The 26,692-nt window shown below is 55.4% G+C and overlaps 2 protein-coding genes across 4 annotated transcripts in view; one reads left to right on the forward strand and one right to left on the reverse strand.

Moving 5' to 3' along the window:
• The window catches only part of LOC121657803 (sodium-dependent proline transporter), a 13,626-nt gene extending 10,232 nt beyond the window's left edge, over positions 1-3,394 (forward strand). The window contains exons 9-14 of one of the 2 annotated variants that reach the window (XM_042013908.1): positions 96-208; positions 289-420; positions 747-846; positions 1,207-1,307; positions 1,512-1,679; positions 2,608-3,394. In XM_042013908.1, the coding sequence (XP_041869842.1) occupies positions 96-208; positions 289-420; positions 747-846; positions 1,207-1,307; positions 1,512-1,679; positions 2,608-2,823 (830 nt within the window). In that variant the 3' untranslated portion in view covers positions 2,824-3,394. The remainder of the gene's footprint in view (positions 1-95; positions 209-288; positions 421-746; positions 847-1,206; positions 1,308-1,511; positions 1,680-2,607) is intronic. The other variant, XM_042013909.1, reaches the window with a different exon arrangement.
• Positions 3,395-5,680: 2,286 nt separating this feature from the next.
• LOC121657804 (calcium/calmodulin-dependent protein kinase type II subunit alpha) overlaps positions 5,681-26,692 on the reverse strand; it is a 34,431-nt gene continuing 13,419 nt past the window's right edge. The window contains exons 6-19 of one of the 2 annotated variants that reach the window (XM_042013910.1): positions 25,662-25,734; positions 25,192-25,294; positions 24,610-24,693; positions 23,921-24,015; positions 23,410-23,532; positions 22,598-22,681; positions 21,223-21,265; positions 19,461-19,501; positions 14,855-14,887; positions 13,721-13,769; positions 12,353-12,428; positions 11,442-11,536; positions 10,845-11,082; positions 5,681-10,632 (exon numbers count right to left, since the gene is read on the reverse strand). In XM_042013910.1, coding sequence (XP_041869844.1) covers positions 10,850-11,082; positions 11,442-11,536; positions 12,353-12,428; positions 13,721-13,769; positions 14,855-14,887; positions 19,461-19,501; positions 21,223-21,265; positions 22,598-22,681; positions 23,410-23,532; positions 23,921-24,015; positions 24,610-24,693; positions 25,192-25,294; positions 25,662-25,734 — 1,132 coding nt within the window. In that variant the 3' untranslated portion in view covers positions 5,681-10,632; positions 10,845-10,849. The remainder of the gene's footprint in view (positions 10,633-10,844; positions 11,083-11,441; positions 11,537-12,352; positions 12,429-13,720; positions 13,770-14,854; positions 14,888-19,460; positions 19,502-21,222; positions 21,266-22,597; positions 22,682-23,409; positions 23,533-23,920; positions 24,016-24,609; positions 24,694-25,191; positions 25,295-25,661; positions 25,735-26,692) is intronic. The other variant, XM_042013912.1, reaches the window with a different exon arrangement.

A 26,692-nucleotide genomic window follows, 5' to 3' on the forward strand; every position in this document is an offset into this window, starting at 1 on the left:
CCTCTCCTCTCCTCTCCTCTCCTCTCCTCTCCTCCACCCCCCCTTGCCCAGCTCTGTCACCACCTTTTCACCCTGCTGTCCTTTGCCTCCCCTAGGTCCTGGTCTGGCTTTTGTGGTGTACCCCCAGGCCATGACAATGCTCCCCCTTTCTCCATTCTGGTCATTCCTGTTCTTCTTCATGCTGTTAACCTTGGGCCTGGACAGCCAGGTAAGGACAGAGCCCACGGAGCCGCCGTGGACTCCAGGCAGCCTGAAGGCTCAGGGGACCCTCTCCTCCTGTGCCTGCAGTTTGCATTTATGGAGACCATCGTTACGGCAGTGACAGATGAATTCCCCTACTACCTGCGGCCAAAGAAAGCTTCATTCTCAGCTGTCATCTGCATTGCCCTCTTCCTGATGGGGCTCATCCTCACAACAGAGGTATGGGTATGGGGATGGATCCATTGTAGGGAGCAACTAGGGACTCTTTTTAGGGAGAACTTAGGTCAGGGCCAAGTTTTCAGACATATATTCATATCAGACAACCAGGTGAATGAGAGACGAGCCTGGACTTCCAGAAGGTGTGAGGTCCAAGGGACTGGCACTGTGTTATTCCCATCCCTACCCTGACCCCATAAGGAGACTGATGCCTCTTGAGGCTGCTGACTGCTGTCCTCCCCAGGGTCCCCAAAAGTCAGAGGGTGTGGGTGGAGGTTTATTGGGATGATGGTCCTGGAGATGCTGGCCTCTGTGCTTTGTCTCCGCAGGGTGGGATGTACTGGCTGGTCCTGCTGGATGACTACAGTGCTGGCTTTGGTCTCATGGTGGTGGTGATCACTACCTGCCTTGTGGTGACACGTGTCTATGGTAAGGGTGGCTGTCCCCACAGGGGCACAGGGAAGGATGGGCTGTCTGTCTGGAGAGAGGGATTTAGAGGGAGCAGTAGGGAAACCAACAGCCTCACAGTGGGGCATGAGACTCTGCTCCCACCAGCTGTTTCTTCCTGGCTATCACTTGATTCACCTCTCCAAAGATACATGTGGTGCTGAGCCTGGTCCTTCAGGCAGCACCAGCTGGGCCCCCCCTCCTGCATCTCCCAGATGGGTGGGGGGAGACTCTGCTGTAGAGGATGCAAACCACTGCTTGTGGTCAGTGCAGGGCAGCCTGGTACAGGCACAAGGCTGCAGGGCAGGGATCAGAGATTCTGAGTCCCTCTCCCTCCTGCAGGCATGAAGAGGTTCTGCCGAGATATCCACATGATGCTGGGATTCAAACCAGGGCCCTACTTCAGAGCCTGCTGGATGGTCCTATCCCCGGCAACAATGATGGTAACTGCTCAGCCTGAGCTGCTGGATGGTGCTGGAGAACCATGGTGTTGCCAGTATCCCTGGGTGGCCTCCCAGTGTGACAAGTTGCTCTGCTGGCATCTCCCGCCCTGGAGACCATCCTTCTGCTGGGAGGTGCCCATCATCTCCAGGCATTTTTTGAGCATGAGACCTCTGGGATGACCTCACTTTCTTCCCATCCCACAGGCTCTGCTGGTGTATAACATTGTCAAGTACCAGCCCTCAGAGTATGGCAACTACCGCTTCCCCACCTGGGCCGAGGTCTTGGGCATCCTCATGGGAGTCCTCTCCTGCCTGATGATTCCCATGGGCATGGTGGTGGCTGTGCTCCAAGAAGAAGGGACGCTGTGGGAGGTAGGAGGTACTGGGGCCTGCCATTTCTGGAGAGCACCCCAGAAATGTGAAGCAGTGAGCGCAACCCCCTGCCAAGCCAGTATTCCCTGGAGTGTCTGTATCCTCTCTCCTGGAGGTGTGTGTCTCCATTCCCCCTAGCTGCCCATGGGGTGTGAGAGATGGCACATCCCAAAGCATTCCCAGCAGCGTTGCTTCCCGTGATGCCAGGCGGGTACGGAGTAAAACTGCTGCCCAAGGGGAAACCCAGTGTGCATTCCCACTCCCAAACAAGCCTGCTGTGCCCTGTGGGGAAGCACCTTGTCCCCAGCATGGGGCAGCCATGGGCACCTGGGACTTTGCACCCACTTGTCAGGAACAATGACACAGCAAGGCAGGCAGCTGCCAGACTGCACAGGCAGCCCAGATGGGATCCCTGCACTGAAAGGCTTCTCCCAGGAGCAGGTTACAGAGCTGCTGGCTGCTCACAGCTTTCCCAGCCCTTCACTGCTCTCCTCAGGCTGTTAAAAGCAGAGGAGCAGAGCCTGATGCCCTCCCCGGGTAGCAATCCCTTGCTGGAGCACTTGCTGGCTGTAACCTGGCTTGACACAGCCATGGGCACTGTGACATGGCCAGAAGCCACCTTGGCTGAGGCTAACCCCTTGTCTGGGTGGCTCTAACCCCACACCACAGGGCTGTAGCCCTGCAGTAGCCCCTCACTCCTGCAAGCCCTCACCACCAGCACCCCCCAGCCCACAGCAAGGCACTTAGAGCCACCTTCCCAAAAGGTTTCCGGACAAGCTTTTGACCCCATCCCATCCTCACTGGGGGTTCTTTCAGTCCCTGGGGGCTGGCAGGGCACTGAGAGGGGTGGGTGAGCTGCGAGGTGGGGTGCTGCCTGGGGAGTGGAGGGTTCAGAGTGCCTGTGCTCCCCCTGCCTGTCCCCTCACAGCGAGTCCAGCAAGCCAGCCGGCCGGCCATGGACTGGGGCCCATCCCTGGAGGAGAACCGCACGGGCGTGTACGTGGCGAGCCTGGCCGGCAGCCAGTCCCCCAAACCCCTGATGGTCCACATGCGGAAATACGGGGGCATCACCAGCTACGAGAACACGGCCATCGAGGTGGACCGGGAGATGGAGGAGGAGGACGATGAGGAGTCCATGATATGAAGGGACCCAGTGTCCCATAGGCTGGGTGGGAGCTCACCCTCCCGTTTTGCACAGGTTGCACTGCAGCACTTCAGGACAGCTTGGGGAGGTCTTTCAAGGAGTAGTCGGGAGCTGCTGACCCTGCCAGGTTCCTCATCATCACCCTGGGCCCTGCCAGGACAGAGCTGCTGCCTGTCCTGGTGTCCCCTGTGTTTCTGTTCAGTGTGACAAACTGTGTGATGAGTCCATGTGTTTGTGTGACAGTGTCTGGTTGAAGTGTCAGAGCTGTCCCACTCCCACCCTCAGCCCCAGCCCTGCCGTCCCCACTCAGGGATGTCCAGGCTGCAGGGATGTCCAGGCTGCAGGAGGTGGGGAGGAGGAGAAGGAGCTCCTGTGTGTTGATCTGTTCTCTGTTTGTCTGTATTTGACTCCAATAGCCCATAAACACGTGAGAGAATCTGTAACAGCCTCCATGCCCTGAGGACAGCGTGTGCCAGAGTGCTCTGATCCCGTGGAGGTATTCCAGCAAAACCAGCACAAATCGGTGTCCTCCCAAAGCAATTTGACCTAATAAAGGAGCAGTTAAAAACAAGTAGAAGAATAAAAGAAAAGGCTTTATAAACAAACCAGGCTGTACATCCCCCAAGGACCTTGGCGTGGGTCAGGGCAGCTCTTCCCTGTGGTGCCTGGCAGAGTTGGGGTTACTTGAAGGAAGAGAAGAGATGTAACCTGTCCCTCATGTGTGCAGGAGGTCCGGGACAGGTTTCAGCTGGACCCAGTGTCCAAGGAGGACATGTGTCTAGTGCCAAGGGAGATCCAAGGTGTGGCCCCAGCCCTGAGTGCAGCTTTTCCCAGTGAAAGGAAAAGGGCTGGGTTTCAGTGTCTGTGTGATTTTGGGGTAGAGCAGCCCACACCCCACCTCCTGCCGACAGTGAGGGTCTTGGTGACCTCCTGGGTGGGGCTGTTTGGACGTGACACTGCCAGTCCCCATCATCCCGGTGTCATATGTGCCTTCTGCCACGTGCCATCAGCTCACCAGTAAAAGTGCTGTGTGACACAGCCTCTGCCTGGGTTAACTGGGGAGTTCTCAGCATGGAAGAAAGGCACATCTAGAGGGGCTTCCAGGGTTTCCCATGCACATCCAGCAGGCCACAGCTCCTCCTGGTCTTTTTTCTGCAAATCTTTCTCCTGGTAAATGACAAAACCCTAGGACAAACCGAAAAATTAGGGTCTGTGTCTAGATTATGGATGTGCTCCTGGTGCACTGGGTCCAGCACTGTGGCCTGAGCTCCCAGGGTGAATTCTGGCAGGAGGCTGCAGTCTTCCTCTTTCCCTACAGGAGATTTAATTATTGCCTTTGCCCCTCCTAGAGCATAGGATCAGCTCTTACACTGTGTCCTCCTGCCTGCTCACCTCCTCTTGTCCAGGGATGCTGAGTTCATTCCTGAATGGCTCTGGCCTTCCTTTCTCCTGCAGGACCACGGACAGCTTTCCCCATCCTCCTCACCATACCCACCAAGGCTGCAGCCCGTGGGGGCGATGGGGGTCCCCCAGCCCCAGCTACTCCAGGCATGTGGGGCTCCGGCAGCACAACTACGAGGTGCCTTCGACTGCTGGCCCCGGGTTAATCATTAGAGTCCGGCCATAAAAGCGTGGCTGATGAAAAGTTCAGACCATGGTGGCTGGGGAGCGGGGAGGGCCTGCCATAAACATTTATGGGCCCAATGAATCCCTCACTCTAACCTTGACACTATTTACTGAGCAGGAGGCCTCAGGAGGTCACGGTGTTGCCCAGCCATCGCTGTGGGTGCTGGCCAGGGAGCCTGGGCTGGGCTGGCCCCTGGAGGGGCACACAGGGCTCTGTGTGGGGTGGTGCACTCCAGTGTTTCATGATGTCGCTGCCGGCCACAAAGTACCAGAGAACCGGGAGAACCTGATGCCTTCCCACAGCATGGAGTTGAAGCTGCTCTGGGCTGACCAAGATGGTCCAGTCTCCGCATGTTTCTCAGCTTTTCCTACCTACATGGGGTCATGCCATATTCCCCAAATCCCCACTGCAATCCTGGGATCCTCAGTGCTCTCCCTTGGCAGCTGCCATCAATCAGCACTGTACTGCAGAGCGATGGGAGGGATGGAGCCGAGGCTGTGCCAGGGGATGTGGTTGGGAGGCAAAGCTGGCAGTGAGGGAGGACACCAGGGGCAAAAGGCACTGGGGCAGTGGCACATCCGGAAGACACGTGTCCTGCGCCATGCGTGGCTGCCCGGGGCTGGGGGGGATGCAGCAGTGGGAATATTCCAGTGCTGACACCTGCCGGGGCTGGGGCAGATGGCAGAAAGAGGGGGCAAAGGGGCACCCCAGGGCCTGGGGTGGGGCAGGAACAGGGAATGTGGCAGCCCGGCTCCAATCCCCCTGAGGTACCAGCCCACCTGCACGGGCAAAGCCCAGCAGGTGCCCCTGGGAGCCCCCCCAAAATCTCCCTGGACTTGGCTGGGGGTCCTGTGCCCCTCACCCTGCAGCACCAGCTTCCTCCAAACTCCCCCAAACTGCCCAGTGGTCACCACCACCCCCCATCTAGCCTGAACACCTGCTGGGGGCTCCCAGACACCTGCAGCCCCCAGAGTCCTGTCCCTGGGAAAAGGGCCGGATTGCAATGAGCTGGGTCTGGGCATGACACTGAGCTCCCTGAAACCCCAGAGATGCTGGACACCAGGGGCGGGCCATGTCCAGAGTACCAGCATCCTGCAGGCAGCAGGATACCTGCAGCCCCTGCCCAAGGCCTGGTCCCAGCCTTAATGCTTTCGAGGACAGGAGTGTGGTGACGGAGGGACAAGGGGGTGGCAGACGGTCTGAGTCACTGCAGTGACGGAGAATCATCCGTTTCCATGCTCAGAAGTTGGTAGCTATTTATTGCACTTGAACACCAAGAATAAAACTGACACTCGCCCTCCCTCCCACACCCACCCTGCTCCCCGTCCCCCTCCACCGCCCACCCCAAACAGAGCATCCGATTTGAGCAGTGATCATTCTGTTCACAGCCGCAGGTTCAAAAAAGACAACGGAAAAGGAAACAAAATCAATCCTCCCCCACCCCCCCCACCCCCCCCCGAGTTCCCACTGAATCCAACACGGTCACACTGCTCAACAGTTCGAGTGCACTTACAAAAAGAGAAGAGAAAGGCTTCAGCTGCAACCGTACAGACGGACAGACACGAGGGGACAGGCAGATACCCCTCCCCGGGGCCTGAATTTTTGTTACGTGACAAAGCTTGGTATACTCTTAATTATAATATATTTTTTGCAATCATCTTAAATAAATATTTCCATAGAGATTTCCTGTAAGTATATATATTTTATATATATATATAATATATAAGAGAGAGAGATAGATCTCATTTTTTTTTCCTTAAACCACTGTTAACATATTTTCCCTGCTTGTCCAAAAAATGTTACAAAAGCCCTAAAATTGTGCAACAGTTAGAAAAAAGGGACAACAATCCAAAGAAGGAAGGAGCCACTCGATACAGTCCCCTCCACTGCTCCCTCTCTCCCACTCCCTGTTGATGACCTGCACGAGGGAAAGAGATTCAGATGAATCTGGTGGCAGAGTGGCCATCAGCCCCTGCTCTGGTGTCCCCACAGCCTGCTCACGTCTGTGTTTCCCTGTCTGATACAGATGGACTGGGACCTGCACCTTGGGACATGGGCAAGGGTGAGGTCTCTACTCTGCTGGCTGGAGGATCTGTGCAGCATCAAGAGCGTGGGGTACACCATGACGTGTCCTGTGCTGGGGAAGAAGGGTCAGTCTGTCTCCTGGGGTGGTCAGAGGAGGTTATGGGATCTCCTGCTGGCAGACACCTCTTGGTCCATGGGGCTGTGTGGCTGCCCTCTCACACACGGCACTGCAATCCCACCACGGGCTGCAGAGCCCACTGGGAGCTCCAAGGGGGAGTAGATGACTCCTGCCTGCTCCAGCTTCTGGGGATCCATGGGCCATCCATGGGAGGAGAGGAAGGTTTGGGATCAGACAAGGGTTTGGTGCCTGGCAGAAAGGGCACTTCATGTAGGTTTTGTGGGGAAAGAGAGCTCTCCCAGCTGTGCCTGGCTGGGGTGAGGAGGAGGGTGCCTGCTCCTCCAGCATAGAGCAGAGGCCCAGGAGTGACCTCTTGGTCTTCCAGAGGGGTTGCATCAGCAAGATGTGAGAAATTACGATGTTGCCCGTGGACCTTGGCAGCCAGGAAGGGAAAACAGGCAGCTCCCAAGCCCACTTGTGGAGCTGGGAACTCAACACCACTACAGCAAGTGCTCCCAGTTAGACATCCCCTGTGGTCTGGAAGAGGTGGAAGAGAAGATGAGTTTGGAGGACTTCTGAGTTTGGTTTGACCCAGACACCAGGAGACCAAAGGAGAGGAGTTCTGTCTGTGCCAGTAAATGAAACATGCCATAGCCTGATCTCCAGCCTTGAGGCTGATGGGACTGGAAGTCCATGGTGGTAAACTCTATCCCAACAAGGTGGCCTTGTCCATGTTGCTTATTAGGAACATCCCTGGACCTTGTCATTCCCAGAACCATGATGGGATTGTTGGGGCCATGCCCATTTGCAAGTGTCAAGGACAGTATCAACAGCTTAAAAGTAGAGATGTAACAGCAGCATCCCTGGCTCTTCCAGCCAAAGAAGGATGGTGAAAACTTATTTATATAGCTCTCCTGCAAGTTTAGGAGGAATTAACAAATGCAAAGGAAGACAGAGACAGATGTTTTCCATGGATACTGAAAGAAATGGTGGTGGTCCATCAGTGCTTGCTGAGACGCTCTGGAGATACAGGAACCTGCTCTGGAGAAGCAGGGCAAGGTGGGGCAGAGACACCAGGCAGGACAGACCCCTAAAGTGCAGGTGCTTAATGCTGCCAGCGTGGGCATGTTGGGAAGTTGAGTCTTCCTTGGTCAGGCTGCAGCTTGACTGGAAGACTAGAAGGAGTTTAAACTTCAGACTCTGCTTCCCTTGGAAAGGAGTGTTGCAAGGACATCCAGCTGCCTCCTGGGGAGATGACCTTAGGGAAACCTCAAGGAGAAGAAACTCCCTCCAAGAAGATGCCTCAAAGCCTTCCTGGGAGCCAAGATGCTTCTCCCTAGAAGTGACTGTGGGTTCTCAGTGAAAGGAGATTGTATCTACCCCATCTCATCTGTTATTCCCAGCGAATCCCACCACACCCCTAGTCCCAGTCCTTTCTCCAGTAGCAGCTGCTGGAGCAGCTTCACTCTCACAGCCCACCCAAGGTCCACAGCTATCAGCAGCTTCAAAACCAGGCTGAGATGGCATCTGCCCTTCAGCCCCCATGCAGAGCCCTGCTGCGATGTCTCCATCATCATCCACCTTATACCAATTCCCAAAAATCCTCTTGACACCTGGAGAGCTTGGACATCAGAAGGTGGATGACACTGACCGCAGCTGGCTTCAGAGCCAGCTCTGGAGAGGGGGAGAGAGAGAACTGTGAAAGAGCTGAGTCCTTCCTTTAAAAATTAAAAAAACTTCAGCACTACATGACTACAGGAAGAAAAACAGATCTGTGAAAACACCCAAACTCTACCTTAAAAGTTAATCCTTTCCCTGTATGGATCTCCCTGCTTTGGGGAACTCTTGCAAGCCTGTGGTGCACAGGTCCACAAAGGGCATGGGGACCCCTACAGGCACCCACGGATCAGCTCTGTGATTTGCCCCCAAAAAGGCATCTCCTACATACATCACCAGCAGCCATCGCACTGCTGGCACAGAGGAACACACCAAAACACTTCTCAGGGCCTGTCCATGCCCCAGCAGTTTAGATTTCTTCTCCTCCATCCAGTGGGAAAATATTTTTGCAGTCTGCAAGGATGCAGCTGCATTTGGCATGGTGGCCGTCCCTGCCTCAACAGAGAGCAAAGCATTCAAAACCACAGAAAAGGCAAAATACACGCTCAGAATTTACATGGAGGAAACATTTCCTCTTTTTTTTTTCCTTTTTTTTCCTTTTTCTTTTTTTTTTTTTTAGGTCCAAAACAAGCAGTTTTTGTTCATTTCTTTGTTTTTCAACACACGCACCGTCTAGAAAGTTAAACACCATGCAGACAAAGAGAGTGGAGCCCTACCCCGGGGCAGCAGTGCTGCAGAAGCCTCACGTCAGTGAGTGAAGAGGCTCCAGTCGGAAAAAAAGAGAATGTGAAATGGAAGAATTGCCGGAAAAACACCCACCCTTGGACCTCTGCCTGATGGCAAAGAGGTGAGACCAACATTCCCCTTCCCGGCCATGTCTTCTGTCCTGAAAGCCACGTGCTGGTGGCACTCCCAGAGCCACCGCTGTGGTTTGCCCTGCAGGAAGACCCATGGGGTGTAGGAAGGCGCCATGGCAATATGGGTGCCCCTGGAGGTGGGTGCCTCTGCCACCCAATGCTGTGGGACAGAATGGGACAAGCCACCACGGTGTGAGGAGGGGACTGGCAGCCGTGGGACCCCTGGCAGAACAACCCCACTTCAAATGTAAACGCAATGAAAAACAGCAATCCCCGAAAATCCCCCCTCCCTCCCCACTTAAACAGTTGAATGTTTCTAGTTATTACATAAAGATCCATTTCAGCAAATACTCAAAATCAAGTTACGAAATACACGGTAGGTTGGTTTCTTTTCCCTATAAAAAGGCATGCGCTCAAAGGAGAAGACAGCGAAAGGCTTGTTTGTTTTTGCCGAAGCACAATCAGATTCTGCAGTTTGTCACTAAAGCTTGCATTCCTTGTTGTCGCTGGAAGGAGTCACATGGAGGTTTGTGCCCCGAGCCAGCAGCCAGCTAGGCTGCCCCTGTCCCATCCTGGGAGTCAGGAGCAGGGGAACACCAGTGCTGTGGCGGGGGGGCAGGGGTGGGTGCTGGGGTAAAGGATCCAGGCTGAGTGGTGGGTGAGCAGGAGGGCGCAGGGGCAATGCTACCGCCTGGATATGGATGGGAGAGCCCCAGCTCCCGTCTGTGACGATGTGGTACTGCGAAGCAGTCGTCTTTCTCATCCTCTCTTCTCCCAGCATTGCCAGTCTCTGCTCCAAAGGGAGAAGGGAGGAAGGAGGGAGAGCATCCTTCTTGGCACAGCAGCTGCCTGGAGCCAGGGTGCAAACCTACTTGCTCTCCTGGGAAGGAGCCAACCTGCGCTGGGAAGGGAAAAAATACAGACAATCTTTACTCACCCATCCAAACACGGCCCTCCTTGCACAGGTACGCATGAAAAATGGACTTTGCAAATGGATTGAATTGCAGTTCCCCGGCCGAGGCTGCTGGGAAGCAGGAACTCAGGTCAGGAGCAGGCGGAAGTCATGGTGGCAGACGGGGACCTTGAGAGCAGCAAAGCAAAATCCACCAGCACACAGGGAGGATGCAGCAGAGAGCGGCTCAAAACTGCCCTCCTCTTCCTCAGAGGGCTTCCAGCAGAGGTGGGGATGGAGGCGGATGGTGAGTCTGAGCCCAGTTCAGGAGATGTGCTGGGTAGTGAGGGGGCCCACCGACGCTATGCAGCCGATGAGGGAGGCCTGTACACCTGCCAGATGCTTGGGGTTAAGTTCATGGTTTCTCTTTTTCTGGTTCATGCAGAGGAAGGGGGCCCAGCGCCATGACCCCGGCAGGGTGGGGGGTTTGATGGGATGCTTGCGCTGCACTGGCGGGGCTGTCGTGTGTGTGCGGTGAGAAGCGAGGGGTTATTCCAGCGGGAACCAAGCAGCAGAGCCAACAGCCAAAGTCCCGTAGGTGAACATGTCGGAGGAGGTCTCCCCTTGGTAGTCAGTCAGTGACAAACCCAACCCGGGCAGGGCCGCGCTTCAGCTGCAAAACACAACCCAGGAAGAGCCGAAATTTGCTTTGACCATCCCTTTGGCAGAGCATCCCTCTCCCCTCATTGCCATCTCACAGCAATCAGCCACCTCCTCCCCATCACGGATCCTTGGGACAGGATCCCACGTGCTGTGAGCTTCAATGCTGCAGCGAGCCCCCACCCAGCCCTCCTTATCCCCTGTGCCCCGTCCCCGGATGCTCACAGGGCTTACTGCGGTAGGACCGAGGGCGCGCCAGATCTGTGGAAGTGAACAATCTGCCATTTGCCATCCCGGCGGTGCCAGATGCGGGTCTCCTCGGACTGGGCAGTGCGGGGGATCCCTCCGGAGTCCACGTACTGCGTGATGCGGATGTAGGCAATGCAGGCGGACTCATCTCCCATCAGGTGGATGTGGGGGTTCAGGATTGTCGTGTGCACAGGCTTGCTGTTCCGGGACCACACTGGAGAGGGGACAAGCACAAGGGGATTTAGGCAGGGGAAGGAGTTTGGGTGGCTCTTGCCCAGGGTGGCAACAATGTGGGAAGGGGAGACACTTGTGTTATGCTCTCTGCTTGATGGGGCTGAGTAAATGCTGTACATGTGGGTTCAGCATGGGCTCACCTAGAAAACAGCTATCCCAACAACTCCTCTACAGACTCCTGGCCCCAGCTGACCTAACACCTCCTACTAGGATCCTCCAGATCAACCAGAGATGCTCCCACAGCCACCCTAACCCTATTCCCTTCAGCAAATTGATGGAGGTCAAGACAAGTACATGGGAGGAGGGAGGGGTCCCTCAGAAAGCAGGTGAGCTGCTTACGGTTTTCGAAGTAGAATCGGTGGAAATCCAGGCCTTCCACAAGGTTACCCAGAGCCTCGGGCTCAAAAGCAGTCATTCCAGGGTCACACATCTTCCTGGGGAGCCGGGAAGGAGAGAGAAAAGGGAGAGGTTATCTCACCACTTCTGGTATGAGAGCCTGAAGAACCCAAATGCCTCCTGCTCAGGATGGTTCCTTCAGGATGAGGAGTGTCTGCACCAGTGAGTAATTCTTGCAAAAATGTGACCTCATCCCTGCATTCTGCCCAACCCACCTCAACTCCTGCCCACTGGCTGCAGCCAGGACCCCACCAAAGCAGGGTGCATTCTCCATCAGTCACCCTCTGCAATTAAAACTCCTCAAACATTGCCATCTTCTTTACAAGAAAGGAAGACATCAGGGAAAAAACTCGTATTATCTGCTCTGTATCAAAATATGCCTGCTGCAATCCTCTGAGGCAGGGACAAAGACCTGCACTCACTCAGACATCACTAATTAAATCAGCCTTGGACACAGAAGAGGTGTACTCTGAACAGCATCAGCTCAGCAAGAAGAAATCATCTACGCTTCAGAACAGCCTGTGGCAATCTGGATATAATGGATTCCATGGATGCAAACACTTCTTTCACCATAAATCATGTTTACAATTATTCCTCTTTCTGCAAACCAAAAATTGGGCTCATCTGTGACAGTGAGACCAAAGAGCTGTGGTCAGCTGAGCAGGAGAGCAGCATCAGGCTTGGAAACTGATGTCCCCTTCTCTTGCATGGTCTCCACTCTCCCCCACTACATCAACCTGGTCACCCTGCCCCGGGCAGCAGCGAAACCTCCTGGGCAGTATTGTAGGAGTCCCAGACCCCGGTCTGGGAGGCTGAGCCCTCACCCAGCCCAAACCTGCACTGGGCACACTCACGTGTAGGACTCGAAGTCTCCATTGCTTATTGCTTCAATCAGCTGCTCTGTGACTTTAATGATTTCTTGCTTCCGTACTGTTGGTTCAAAGAGAAAAGGGAAAGAAAAGCATAAAACAAACCAGAAGTAGTTGCTGGTGTTACCATATTGGTGAGAGATCTTTGTCTCATCAGAAAAAGACCACAGGATGTGGGGTGACTTTGGAAACTGTACAGGGAAAAAGCAGGAGAGTGACTTGGGATAGAGATGTGTGGAAGGGCTCCTCATCTCCAGATTTTCAAAGTCAGGGAAAAACTGAAAACTTCTATAATTTTCCAAAGAGCCAAAAGGTTAATCACCAAGTGGGAAGCTACCCTCAGCCCAAAAGTTGGGACAGGCTGGTCTTGGCTGAAAAGTGTTGCTAAGCGGAGACCCTTTACCCCATGAACTCACAGCAGAGGCCAGCTAGGGCAAGCTGGACCAAGGATGCTCTCACCTCCCTCTGAAATGGGAGGACAGGGTCTCAGCAGGGAGGAGAACAAGTAAATGACATGTGCAGCCACACCGGGAGACACAAGAAGGGACCCAGCAAAGGGCACAGACCTGTGCATCTGCTGCCAGGGATTCCAGGCACTGCTGGTTCATCTGGGAAGGGATGGGCTGCAAGAGCAACTTTGGCTCCCAGGGATGCAGGAGGAGCTGTCAGAGGTAACCCTGGGCTTACTGACCATGCTCTGCTTCAAATGCAAATTGGCATCATGCTTGACTTTTTTCCCTTTGCATTGTGACTAATGAAAGGAGAAGGAGCGTTCCTAGGAGTTGTCCAGAAAGGCGAGGGAATCCCATCACTTCCTGGGCACCACCTGCCTCCACATCCAGGCTCAGGGAGCCCCTCTCCAGGAGGATGAGTTGTCCCATTAGCTCTCATGTCAGGCCAAAGTCCATCTTACTTTGTGCCGAGATCACTTCATCGAGAGACTTTACAAATTAACACCGATAAATTATTCCCTGGGTTATTCTTAGAAAGCTGCCTCTGGCAGGCAGGCGGGCGGCAGACGGGGATTTCCCCTGAGGCTTTTCCCGAAGGGACATTTATTTTAAAAGAGCAGCTGGGCTGCTATCCCTGCAGATTTCTGCCATTTCCACACCCGCTTTCAAGGAACATCCCTGTTCACAGGAGCACCCTGCTCCTCGCCAGCAGTGCCCCAGCTGCTTGTGTCAGCAACCCAGCAGTGAAAACACCTGAGGAGTTAAAGCAACTTCTTAAGGGCCCTGAGGCAGCTCGATGGTGGTGGGTTTTGCTGTAGCAAATATCTCGTGAGGGGCGGCCAGACCCATGGGCAGCCCTCCTAAACAACCTGCCCACCTTCCCATGTGCCCCCACTGGTACCTTTGGTGTCTTCGTCCTCAATGGTGGTGTTGGTGCTCTCCGACGATTCCTGAGCAAAGAACAGAAAGGAGAGATGGGGTGGTGAGAAGGGTCTTCTCCCTGTGACGGACGGAGCTCGTGTGTTCGACAGCCCCCCGAGTCCGACCCCACAGCGCTCAACTGTGCCAACAGACAGAAACCAAGGAAAACGCCAGCAGGTCCAACCTGTCCTCAACCACAGCTCTAGGGCAGCACTGGCAGAGCCCTCCCTGACCTCCACCCCTTGTCGCCAAGGGCACAAGAGGTGGGCTGTGGAGGGTCTCGTAGGAACGGCGCTGCCTTTCCTACCGACACCTGTGGGGACAGAGATGGGGGCAGGTCCAGGGGCCATGTGGTGGGTTCCTAGGAGCGTTGCCGGAGGGGCAGGGAGAGGGGCTGTGCAGGGGTGGAAGACACCATGTTGACTGTACAATAAAGAGAGAGATGTACAAATTAACAGCGAGGAGGAGCTGGGATGAGAAAGAGGGGACTGTGCAGGAGTGAGAGACCACACTGACCGCAGAGTAGGGAGAGAAATGTACAATAAAACAGTGCTTCCAAGACCCACATGGACCACTGAAGGCTGAGACACAGCTCTTTCAAGAAACAGCTGAGCACTACACAGATTTGGGGGGAGAGGGGTACTGACCCCCCGTCTCTCTCCAGGAGCCTCATCAAGGCAACTCTGCTAGCGGAGCTAGAGCAATGGCTCTGCTAGCTCTTCCCAGCAGAGCCTTGCTTGTGTATTACCCAGAAGACCCCGATGTAGGTTGGCAAGGTGTCCCATGACCATACAGTCCCCGCAGAGGCATGGAAGGTGTTTCTCCAAGGCTCCTTGGACCGATGCAGCCTGCAGACCTGAGTCAGGAGAACTGGGAGAAACGGCATGAGAACCCATCAGCAAGAACCAGGGCTGGCTTCCCACCAGCTGGTGGCCAGCAAGTGCCTGCACCAACCCTGTTAATGGGGTTTGTGGGTGATACGGCTTTGAGGATGTTCCCTCCAACCCCTCTGTCCCTTCTTCCCTACCCCGAGGTAACTTCCAAAAACGGGGGAAGCTGGAACATGTGGAGAGGCCCAGCAATATCGGCATTTAGGAAGACGAAGGACACTCACCATTAACTGAACGCTGGAACTGGACTTTCTTTTCTGGAAAAACAAGGAGAAGAGATGGAACAGGAAGAGACATAGAGTGAGAAAGGCTGAGAGCTGCACATGAAAGGCAGCAGCTCCTGAGCCACCCTTCTCAGTCCTCATGGAGGGGCAAACGAAAGGCGCCGAGGGACTCGTTGCTCCTGTGGGGATGTGCCGCCGGCCGCAGTGTTGGTGGTGACTTGTCAGCTCCCTCTGACATTCCTGGCAGCACCTTTCTCTCCTGACCTGCCACAATCTCTGGGGCTGCTCATCCCAAGGACCTGGCTAGTCCAAAAGGGAATCCTCTAGGAGTCAATGACCGCTCTGGAGGCCTGTGACCAGGCCAGCAAGCTCACAGGAACAGAAGCGGGATACTGAAAAGCTAAGGCAGCTTCACCACAGCCCTGTGCCCAGCGTGAATGCTGTACTGACTTCTCTGGACCTGCTCTGGGTGCATCTGCTGATGGCACTGACCGGTGTGGAGATACTTCTTCAGGTTTAGCCTAGGACTAGACCAGTCCTGAGCTGACTGGTTTAAGGCCAGCCAGGCCTTAAGGCCTCAAGGCAGGCCCACAGTGTGGGAAGCAGTCCTGAGCATAGCTCCAGTGCTTTATATCAGGACTCCAAAGAGAAGACCTGCACATTTATCTCCATCCTTGACCACTACCACTAGGCTTTAAGGTTTTTGGGTTGGATGACCTCATAGCCACTCTTCTGCTTGCAATCCCAAACTATTTCTGGACTCACCTTCCTTACTGTGCTCTGCTTCCCATCTCCATCTTTAATTTAGCTAGGAGAAAGGGGGACATACATGCTGACCTCATACCCTTTCTGCACCTCTGGCTCCCAGGGAATGAATCCCAGTGTGCGTCAGGGAATACCAATGTGCAGAAATCAGAATCTGCAGTGCCAAATAACAAAGTGCTGTACCAGCATATTTAACGAGGCACCAGCTGTGCCTGCCCTGCAGAGGGAAAAGCAGCACACACTGTGCAAATCTCTTGGAAAAGTCCATGGAGCAACCCATTAGGGTGCATGGGTGGGCTACAGCATAAAAACTGATGATTTCCATTCCCCCTCATTGTTCCTTTCACATCCTAATTGGCTCCCACCAGCATCCTCAGTGAGCTTCTCCCTCTGCTACTGCTGCTCTCCCCGTCCTCGCTAGGTCATAGAATGATGGAATCACAGAATGGTTTGGATTGGAAGGGACCTTAAAGATCATCCAGTTCCTAGACCAGGTTGCTCAGAGCCCCATCTAACCTGGCCCTGAACACTTGCAGCGATGGGGCACCCACAGCTTCTCTGAGCAATCTGTTCCAGTGCCTCAACACTCTCACAATAAATAATTTCTTTCTTATATCCAGTCTAAACCTGTCCTCTATCTGCGTGAAGCCATTCCCCCTTGTTCTATCACTCGATGCCCTTGTCCAAAGTCCCTTTCCAGCACTCTTGTAGCTCCTTTAGGCACTGGCCCATCTGTCAACTCTCACCCTTCCTTCACCAAAAAAAAGACATCCTAAAGGGCAGAGCGAGCTGCGGTATTTTGTCAGGAACCTCATGGAGAAAGGGAGCTACTGGAGCTGGGCTGTTGCAGGAAGGACTGGCAGCTTCTGCTACCCAAGGACATGAGACGGGGCAGCAAACTGCAGAAATTTCAGACGCAACAGAATGCAACACAAAGCAGTGACCGCGTCGAGTCTGGACATACAGTAACAGGATGCGACACGGGCAGTGAGCTCATCAGTTTAGGACGGGACAGGATGCGACACGGGGCAGTGATTCCATTCGTTTACAATGGGACAAGATGTGACACTACACAGGGCAGTGAAAGTATCATAGCTGCTGGGACGAGAGGACCTCCCATGGATCCCAGAGCAGGGCTCAGGGGGGATTTCTGGTCCCAGGAATGCTTTTAGTAGGTGAGGAACCTCCTCAGGAGGGTGAGTTTCAAGCTGTCTGAGCCTGGGCTGGCACCGTGCTGGTGTTGGAGGGCTGTGCAGACAGGCCAGAGGGCAGCTCCAGCTGCCTGCTGCCCACCAGCACAGCTTTGGGCAGGAAAGGCAGGGATGGCTGCCTGGGACCTGCCTGCTCTCATGAAGATGGCTAGTCCAGCATGTTACTCCAAGTGTGGACACAACTCTTCTGACAGTGACCCACACCACGTGGCCCTGCTCTAAGCAGGCAGGACCATTCCCTTCCCACCGTCCCAACCACTCAAGGCAGGCTTCCAGGTTCCTACCTTGGTTTTCCAGCCAGTTAAAGAAGTTACCACTGCTCAGCAGTGTCCTGACATCTGCTGGTTGCCCAGTGGGCCATCAGAGCTTCACCCACAACACCCAGCCTCCCTGTGCCCCCCTGAATGAGTCATGCTGCGGGTCCCCCCAGGCTGAGCATGGGAATGAGAGGTGGGGATGGTTATGCTGAAGGTGGACAACGCAAGGAAGCTGTTGGGAGTGAGCTTGTCTCTACCTTGTCTTCTCCTCCTGCACCTTCCTGGCCATCTAGCCAAGCTGTCTCCCCTTTACTTGTTGGAAAGGGGGCAATAAAAAAGCAAATCCATTCTCAGAGCTTGTCCACACTCTTCAGAGGAGTGCTGGTGAGTAGATTGTACTCAGAATGAAGCCTCATAATCTGCTCCCTTCTCACCAGCAAGGGCTGAGGGCTGGGCATGCAAACCAGCCTCTCTGATCCCGCTCTGAAACCAGACTCTCCTCACTGAGTTTCAGTGATGAGCCAGAAGGCTGTTCACCCAAATAAACTATTTTCCTACAATCGGAAATGCCTCTTTTCCCAGGATAATGTCTGCCCTCAAAGCTCCTTCAAAGTCCAACAGGGAGCATCATTAGCAAGTTGGGCTGGCAAATGGTTGTCTACCTCAACACAGAAATTCAAAGCTGTCTCTTTCTGCTGGAAAATTAGATTCAGGACTGTGCCTGATGAAGCCTCTTCATCCAGCAATCTCTCCTTTAATAGCTTAATAATGCATCTTCTGTTTGCTCTCACCTGTGCTCCAGCAACCTGTACCAAGTCAGTACTACCTGTGGTGTCACATCTTAGGTGACTCTCAGAAGCAGCTGGGACCTCAGAGCAGCAGAGGACAGGCCAGCAGTGGCTGGCACTTGGAGTGTTGTGACTACCATGGGATCTGCCAGCACCAGACCTATTAATTCTGTCCTGGGAGTCCCATGAAATCCTGACAGCGCAAAGTAATGTTCTCCCAGAGCTATCCAGGCCATCAGCTTCATGCTACAGAATAACACTGCATGGCCAGAGTGGCCTCTTGTGGAGCTGAGCTCAGGTTTGGAGGGTTGTGCATGGTCTCAGTCCTTGCAGGTTTCTCCTGTCCCAGCTGCTGGGTCTGGGAAGAGTGGGAGAAAGATATGCCATCCCTAGATCTCTGGCTTCACCAACCATTCGTACTCAGGAAGGAAGAAGCTGGCTGAGGGCTCTGCTCTTCCAAAACCCTGCACCCGTCACAGCCCAAAAGCTGGGTCCCTGCAAAAGGGCGGGAGAAGGTTCTGCAGGTTCTCCCAGCAAAGGGTCCCTATGGAGGAAGGAGAGCAGCCACTCTGCAGTCGGGCTCCTAAAGCTCTGCCTGATGATGGAGGAGGTCACCACGATGGAGGATGTCACCACGCCAGCTCTCCCTTGCCGAGTGATCCATTGTATTCATGAAGGGAACAGGTAAGGAGAGAAAGACCCTCGCATGGACCATTCCTTCCTGCAGGAGGAGTTTGACAGAGCTCAATAAACACCGCTATCCATCACATCTCCATGTCACCAGAAGCAGCAGAATTTTGCTGCCTCCTGGAGCCGCCTTGTCCTGGAGCAGAGCTGCGGCCCCACCTCGGAGGGCCTGATGAACCTGCATGCTCTGCAGGCCAAGAAACGAGATCCACTGAGCACCAGCTTGTTTTTAGAGAATCACCAAACTATTTACTCTGTCGAAGCATCACCATGTTTCTTTGCTGTCTGCACTGGGCACAGGGGACAAGCAGCACTGCCAAGGGGGTTAAAAGCACCCATGTGTCACCCAGCAGCACACCAGCCCTCGGGACAAGATAGGACAGGAATTGGGGCCAGTCTCACCAGCTGCAGCAGGACCCCCATGCTGAGCGAGCAGGAGATGAGGCCACCCATCCCACTAGATGGCTGCTGTTGAAGCCGTGGTTCTGGGCTGCAAAGCTGCCTCCTCCTGTCCCCTGTCCCGGTGCAGCTTCTGCCTCTCCCCCTCCCTGGGGGCAGCGAGGGACAAGCGCATTTTGCCGGCAATGAAACAGCAGCGAGCTCCCGCCGGGCACCCTCCAGCACCAGCCCACTCCCGCTGCGCTGCAAAGCCTCCTGTGCGCTGCCTGTCCTGGCAGGAGCCCAGCCGGTGGCACGGAGACACACCGGGACAGCCGATCCAACAGCTGCCCTTTAAAGTACAAGGTGTCGCGGGGACTGCACTGACCACGGGCACAGCCCGGAGACCCCCACCGCCAGCAGGGCATGGAAACGCTCACCGCCGGCACGGCACAGAGACCCCCAGCACCGCCCCAGCAGCAGAGCGGCAGGCAGCAGAGGGCACCGGGGGTGGGCTTACCTTCACGCCGTCATTCTTCTTGTTGCCACCACTTTTGCCTCCTGGAGAGAGGAGGAAGGAGATTAGCAGAGCCAGGCAGGGCACCAAGACCAGGAGGGCGAGGATCAGCAGCATGGTGCCGGGTGCCAGGGCGGCAGGATCCCCAGGAGCGGCTGGTGGGGTTCTTCTTCTCTCCGGCAACCCCCGGTGCAACCCGTGGGAGCTCAGGGGCGACCTTGCCAGCACTGTCCTGTCCTACCCCAGTGGCTCTTGGCCAGGGGCATGACCCGTGTCCTATCGTCACGCCAAGTCCCTGGGGCGGCTGGAGGGGGCCGGCTGGGCTGCTCGGCAGAGGCGGGCTCTGGCCGGGCGGTGCTGTTGACCCGGCGTGGTGCAGTGTGGAGAAATGGGCTGCCCGCCTGCCGCCCTCTAATTTTAGCCCCATGCTGCCGGGATCATGTGCTGCCGGCCCGCCGGCCCGACAGCTGCAAGCCCGCATTTTGACAAGGATGAAAAGCAGGCGCCTTCCCCTGTGCCCACCCACCGCTGCCGACACTGCCCCAGCCCCCCGGCTGCACAAACCAGCCCACTCCCCTGGACCCCCAGCGCAGGGGGGATCGGTGGAGCCCAGTGCCTGTTGCCCACCAGCCCTGCCGTGCCCGGGGAAACTGATGAGCCCTCGGGCCGTGCGTGGGATGGGCAGCACTAGGAGAGATGCTTTTGAACTTCCTGCCTTTTGATGCTTCCTGTCCGCCTCTCCCGGCCTGACATCGGATCCCCCCAGCTGCTGGACTCCTCCAGGGCCCGCCACAAGCGCTAAATGTGTCAGCACGATCCCCCCACGACAAATGCAGATACTAGCCCTGGCCACAGCCCTCTGCCCTGGCACCCCTGCCCACCTGCTACACTTGACACTCGGGGAGCCTCAGCAAAGCACCCTGAAACACCCAACTAACCCCAAACAGCTGCCACCAGCCAGCTCAGCAGCGTGCAGGGCTTGGCTGGTGTGCCCCAGCCCTGTAGCACCGCCGCAGGGCCATCCCCAGCACTGGGGAGGGCTGGAGGTGACAGCGGGTGGATGAGCTGTGCAGTCACATGGCTCCATTTGGTTCCATGCCTGGGGAATCGCCTGTGAAATCCCATCTGCAGCGAGGTGTCCCCAGGTGGAACAGCTCTCAGGGAGAGCAGAGGGGCTTCTGGCTGCACTGAGACCTCTCCAGTGCGCAGGCTGGGCTGCCATGCTCGGTCCTGTCACCGCAGCAGCCCTGGGGATGTAGGGAGACAGGAAGAGAGTGGGGACTCCTGCAGGATTAGCATCCACCTGCCTGGGGAGGGACCTGAGAGATCCTGCTGCCATCTGCCTGCAGTGGCACCCAGGGGCCTTTCCCTACTCCCGATGCAGAGGATGCTCTCCCTGAGCCACAAACGTCTCTAGGAGGACACAAAACCAGCTGCTTGAGCTCTGGCTGCCCCCAGCACCCACATCCCCATCTCAGCACAAGCCAGATGGCTGGGTGCGTACAAACCCCAAAGCCCTAAAGCATTGTGGATCACTGAGCCTCAACTAGACACCTACTCTCTTGCATCCCAAGCCAGCAGCTAGCCTGGAGGTGCCAGGTGACCTCTCCTGGAGGAGCACCCAAAACCACACATCCCCAGAGGCACAAGGCTGCAGCTTCAGCCTCCCTGTGACACATGAGGCAAAGCCAGCTCTCCAGGGACCCTACAGATTTGCCCTGGGTATCCTGTAAGAAAGAAGATGAGTCCCAGAGACAGCACCTACCAGAGAAGTTCCTGGTGGCCAGCATGGTGGTGAGGATGGCTCCCTGAAAGACAAGGAAGGCAGAAGGAAAGGGTGTGCTGGGCCCCGGCCCCCTGCACCCTGCTGCTCCCCCCATCTCTGGGGGAGGAAAGCCCTGCTCAGCACCTGTCCCCCAGCCACTGGAAGGAAGGAAACTGGCCCACGGACTGATATTCTCCTCCTGCCATCAAAAGCAGCTCTCAATACCTGACCCCATATCCCCAGCACCAGGGCATTGGGTTGCATTCTCCAAAACTGCCTTCCCTCCAAGATTAAAGGGATATTAAATATCTGTGGGGCACTTTTCAGTCTCATACTACCCTGTCCTAGATGAAGCACAACCCCACTGACTTGGGCCGGCAGCTGGCAACAAGGGGACCCACTGGGAGGGGAACAGGATTTAATTGTGATTAAAGCTGTGCCAGCTCAGAGCAGCAGGGCAGGGATTGCTCATGGGAGCCACGCAGAGATCATCACCACAAAACAACATTCGTAAAAATCCTTCCCCTTCTCCAGTTGAGTCTACTAACTAGTTGCTCAGCGTATAATGAGATTACTTTGGACTAATTGCTTACAGTAATGGATTACTATTTTGAAGCGCATGCCTGAACTAATTTGATTACTTGTCTAGCTGAAAAGTAATAATAGTTTATAGCCAGTTTCTTTGCTTGATAATCTTGTTAGTAGCCTGCAGCTGTACTGCTCTGTGCCACACTGTGTTCAGGCCTGGAGCGCTGATGGCGCCGGCTGTGGCACAGACCAGCCTCATCCTGCTCTGCAGGAGGCATTGTGATTTCCAGAGCCCATTCCCAGCGCCGTGCTGCCGGCTCAGGCTTGGCAGCACGCAGGAGATAGGTGCCTCAGGGAGGTGCTCAAGCATCAGGGAGATGATGATTTTAGAGGGGTCCAGGCTGTGGCACACAGTAGCATCCAAGAAGGGAAAGGCTGTGTGGCTGCTGGGGTGGGTGAGCTTTTTGTCTGTCTGTGGATCACTTTATTTCTTGGCTGCAAAGTGTCTTGGCCATCAGGCAAAGGGTCTCACTGTGCCTCTCAGGCCCGTGTCCAGCCCCAAAAAGAAGCTATCTTGACAATGACTCCAGTGGAAAAGTCCTCATCTCAGTGTCCAGTGTGACTCAGTGCTTTCCTTCACCATGGCTTTCTTCGAGCAGCTGGGAACCCCAGCCAGATGAAGCTGTCACCCCACTCAGTCTCTTTCCCCTTTTTCACAATGGGGGTCCCCAAATGCCCATCACACCCACACCACTGCCCAGAGACACCACCCTGTCGTTTCCCACACAGGGAACAAGCCCATCAATGACCTGACTGTGCATTTAGCAGCCAGCTTGGACAGAGTTACCTTCAGCTTCCTCCGGGCGTTGAACTTCTTCAGACAGTCCACTGTCTCCTGCCTGTGCATGCATGACGCCACAGTGGCACGGTGCTGGGGGGAGAGAGAGCTGGCTCAGAGCAGTGCTGGGGGGAAGGGGCTTCCCCAGCCCCACTCTCACATGCACACACACGTGGAGTGTGTGATCTCCCATGGCCGAGGCACAGGCAGCAGCAGCAGATGATAAAAATTTAATGGGCAGTGGGAGATCGAAGCTTTGGAGTCAGCAGGATCTGCTCTGGTGGTGGGGGTGTGCAGAGAACTGGCCGCCCCCTGAGTTAACCCCTTGACTGACCAGCCATGTTTAGCAATGTGCTCAGGGTTTGCACGTGTGGTTAAGCCCAAGGTCTCCTCCTGCCTTTAGGATCTGATTCTGAGTGAGAACCAGCAGCTGAAACAGTGGGATGCAGTGAAGGGTGGAGGGATTGCTGCTGGGGTGGATGGATGGATAAACACGAGCCTACTCCCATTGCCTCTGAAGAAAGATCCCCCAGCACAGCGTGACACCGAGAAACCAGCCTGTCCCCACCAGGGCTGGGAGCATGTGTGTCCCTCCCATCACCAGGTCCCCCAGGAACATGCTGTTTGCATTCACAAGCTTTTGTCTGCTGTAAAACCTCGGGGGAAATGCTCCTGAGAGAGCACTGGGAGGAACCGTGCCAGGAAACCATCTTCCCAGGATGGAGATAAGAGCTGGCAGCATGTTTGATAATATGTGATCCCCGATGAGATGTTCTCCCCTTGTGAATCCCCACATCTCTCTACCTTTGGGCCCAACTCACCGATATCCAGGGGTGCTTCAGAGCCTCTGCTGCTGTGATGCGCTTGGATGGGTTTATGGTCAACATCTTGTTGATGAGATCTTTTGCTTCAGGAGTGACCGTGTCCCACTCAGGGGAGGGGAACTGCCAAAGCAAAGGGACCAGGGTGAGAGATGGCAGAGAGCCCCTTGGCACTTGGGTTGCTTCTCCTGCAACTTGGGACAGGTTGGAGAAATGGTAGCAACTGGAAAGAGCTGCCAGGTAAAAAACTGAAGAGCAGGAGTGGAAGAAGAAAGCTGGAACATTTGGGACAAGACCTGTCTCTCCCACAAAGTGGGAACATGAAACATGCCAATGTGTGCGCCTGGGCATGGCAACGTGGCCAATACTCTGCAACCAGGGCAGAGGAAAACACTTGTTCCCACCTGTCTGAATTTGTCCTGGCTGCTCTTCTAGAGCAGCAGGCTGCAAAGCAGGGACAGCAGGAGAGAGAGGAGACTGTGAAAGGGGGCAGCAAGACAAACCCACTCACATCATAAGCCCCAGCCTTGATCTGCTGGTAGAGTCGGTGTTGGTCTTCATCCCAAAAGGGTGGGTACCCAACCAGCAGGATGTAGAGGATGACACCTGCCCAGGAGAGGAGACAGGATCAGTGGGAGAGAATTCATTGCTGGAGGCCGGAGCATACACAGCCTGGGGACTGGTCAAACTCAAGCAGAGAAACAGGTATTAGGGAAATATGAAGATTTGCTCGCTGTTTAAAGAGCAAAAGGCTTGGTGGGTCCAGCTCTGTGCTAACGTGCTCAGCACCTGGGGAGGTTCAAGGCTCTGGCAGCCCACCATGCAGAGCCCAAAGTGGGTACCCTGGCAGGGGTGGGTGATGATTCCTCCCCATCGTGGGTGGAAAAAGGCTCCCCTATGGCTGCAACTACATGGAGGCATTGCCTGACTCCACCAGCACCGCAGGGAAAAGAGGCAGCACATCCCCTGACCGAGAGCTTTGGGTACATAGCAAGGGGGCTGAACCTTCAGAGAAGGGTGCCACCGGACTGGGCGAGAGTGTGTTGCCCTGGGTAATGTGCCACCTCTTGGGTAAATCCTCCACCCTGACCTCCCTGAGATATGACTGGCAACTGCGACGTGGGGCATGCTGGATGAACATCCTGCCTCATCCCGCCCAGCCCAGCCCGCTCCCGGCATTCCAGCCCTGGTCTGACTTACCGCAAGCCCACAGATCCACGGCTTTGCCATAGGGGTCCTTCCGGAGCACCTCGGGGGAGAGGTATCCCGGGGTGCCGGCGAAACCTGGGACAGACAGCCCGTCACGCCCGCCCTCAGGCAGCCCCCGTCCCCGCACAGCTCAGCAGCGGGGAGTGGTCCCCGGCCGGGCATAGCGAGAGCCGAGAGAGCTGGCACATCCCGACCCGGTGGGACAGACACCCTCCTTCCAGAACCGTGTGTGACTCCCGAGGGCAGAGCAAACTGTGTCCTTCTGCCACTGCCAAACCCCAGAGGGTGCCTACGGCTGGAGTGCTCTGCTGTGCACTTCCAGCGCTTGGAAGAGGCTTTCCTCCCACCAGTCTGCCCCTGTTGCCGGCTTGTCCATCTCACCAGGACACCTCGGTAACTCACAGAGTCCCTGTGGAGCTGTTTGCTCCACATCAACCTGCTCATCCACTGTACCTCCTGGGCTGGTGCTCCTGGGACTTTCCCATGACCCTGGGCTTGGAGTCCTGGAGCACCCCTGAGCTAACATGACAAGGAGGGCTGGAGGATACCCCACCTCAGGCCAGTCCTACTCACCAAACCACGCTTGCTGGTCCCCTTCCACCTCGATGGCGAGGCCAAAGTCAGCCAGCTTGACGGCAGCACCCTTCAGCTTGGATGCCAACAGCAGGTTCTCGGGCTGCAGAAGGAGATGGGGGTTGGAGAGGAGTGAAAACCCCCCAGGGGCTCTGCTACTGGCAGGGGGAGCTTCCCAGCACAGCACAGAGGAAGCTCTCAACGTGCTCCCTAACTGCTTTGACCTGCTCTTTGTCCTGGTGTCCCTGGATCCTTAGGGGACCATGGACTGCAAAGACCTCCCTACCCCATCTCCCTTTTTTCATTTCGCTCCGGAGCTGATCTTTGCTCTGTGGGTTTCCCGCAGCCCTACACGTGTTCCTCCCTGCTGTTTCAGCAGCCCTGAAGGACTCTGAGCATTGTTCCACAGTGTTTTGCATCACAGATGGGGTCCCCTGCCCTCCCACAGGCACTCTCCCTGCAGCTCCTACCTTCAGATCCCGGTGAACCACCCCCATCTGGTGGCAGTGCAGGACGGCCTCCAGGATCTGCTGGATGCAGTGGCTGTGGGAAAGAGGAGAAAGCTCACACAAGTGGCCTGCGAGTTTTGTCAGACACTTCTATTCTAATGCATTTCACCCTTCTCCCCATCACACTTCCCACCAGCAGCCCTGCAGCACCGCTCAGCATCCCCCTCCACCAAAACCCACACACCTGTGGAGAGCAGTTCTAACCCAGTAAGAACCCAACAGAGCTGTTGGGCACCCAGTAATGGTGAGCAGGAGCTTAGGGAACACAGCTGAGCCTGTGGGGACCCCACAGGAGCAACACTGGAGGCGGGGAGCTGCAGACCAACAGTGGAACAACAATGCCAGCAAAGACTTGGTCTCCAAACCCAGGCAGAGCAGATGTGCTCTGTGCAACCTTTGCTCCAGCCCCACTTCCCTGCTCTCCTCTAATGCAGGTGGCTCTGCTGTGTCTGCTTGCTTTATATCTAGTTCATTACATTCCAGCTCTGCTGCGTGCGTGAGACAGGAAGGGAAAAAGACAGAGGCGCTGATCGCTTCTGCTCCAAAACAGCTTGTGTGCAAGGCAGAAGGTCTTTATTTACATGTATTTTATTTTATTTGTGTGACACTAATAAGTGGATGGGCTGTAAGTGGATTCAGTGCAGGCAGCCCATTAAATGAGATTGTTTTCTGCCTAGAAAGAGAGGATATTTCCATGCAGAGAGGTAGTGTAGAGTTTACCACCCCCTTGGACATACATACAAGCTATGATTAGCCTGGGGGTACAGCCAAGAGGCACAGTGATATCTGGAGATTGGAGAGGGCCAGATCATGTCCCCTCAAAAGAACGAGACTAATACTGTCCCCTGGTCGAGCTGCAGTGGCCAAAGGGGTGGCTGAAATGGCTCTGCAGCAGGGTATCTGGAAAGTGCCGGTGGGAGTGTGGAAGGGAGCAGAGCTCCAGCACAGCCTGTCTTGACTGCTCCTCCTCACTGCTTTCAAGTGGTAAATGC

This window comes from Corvus kubaryi, unplaced genomic scaffold (assembly GCF_017639235.1).
Source record: "Corvus kubaryi isolate FWS band 111438036 unplaced genomic scaffold, C.kubaryi_AGA036_p1.0 split1-37374, whole genome shotgun sequence".
NCBI classification, from domain to species: domain Eukaryota; kingdom Metazoa; phylum Chordata; class Aves; order Passeriformes; family Corvidae; genus Corvus; species Corvus kubaryi.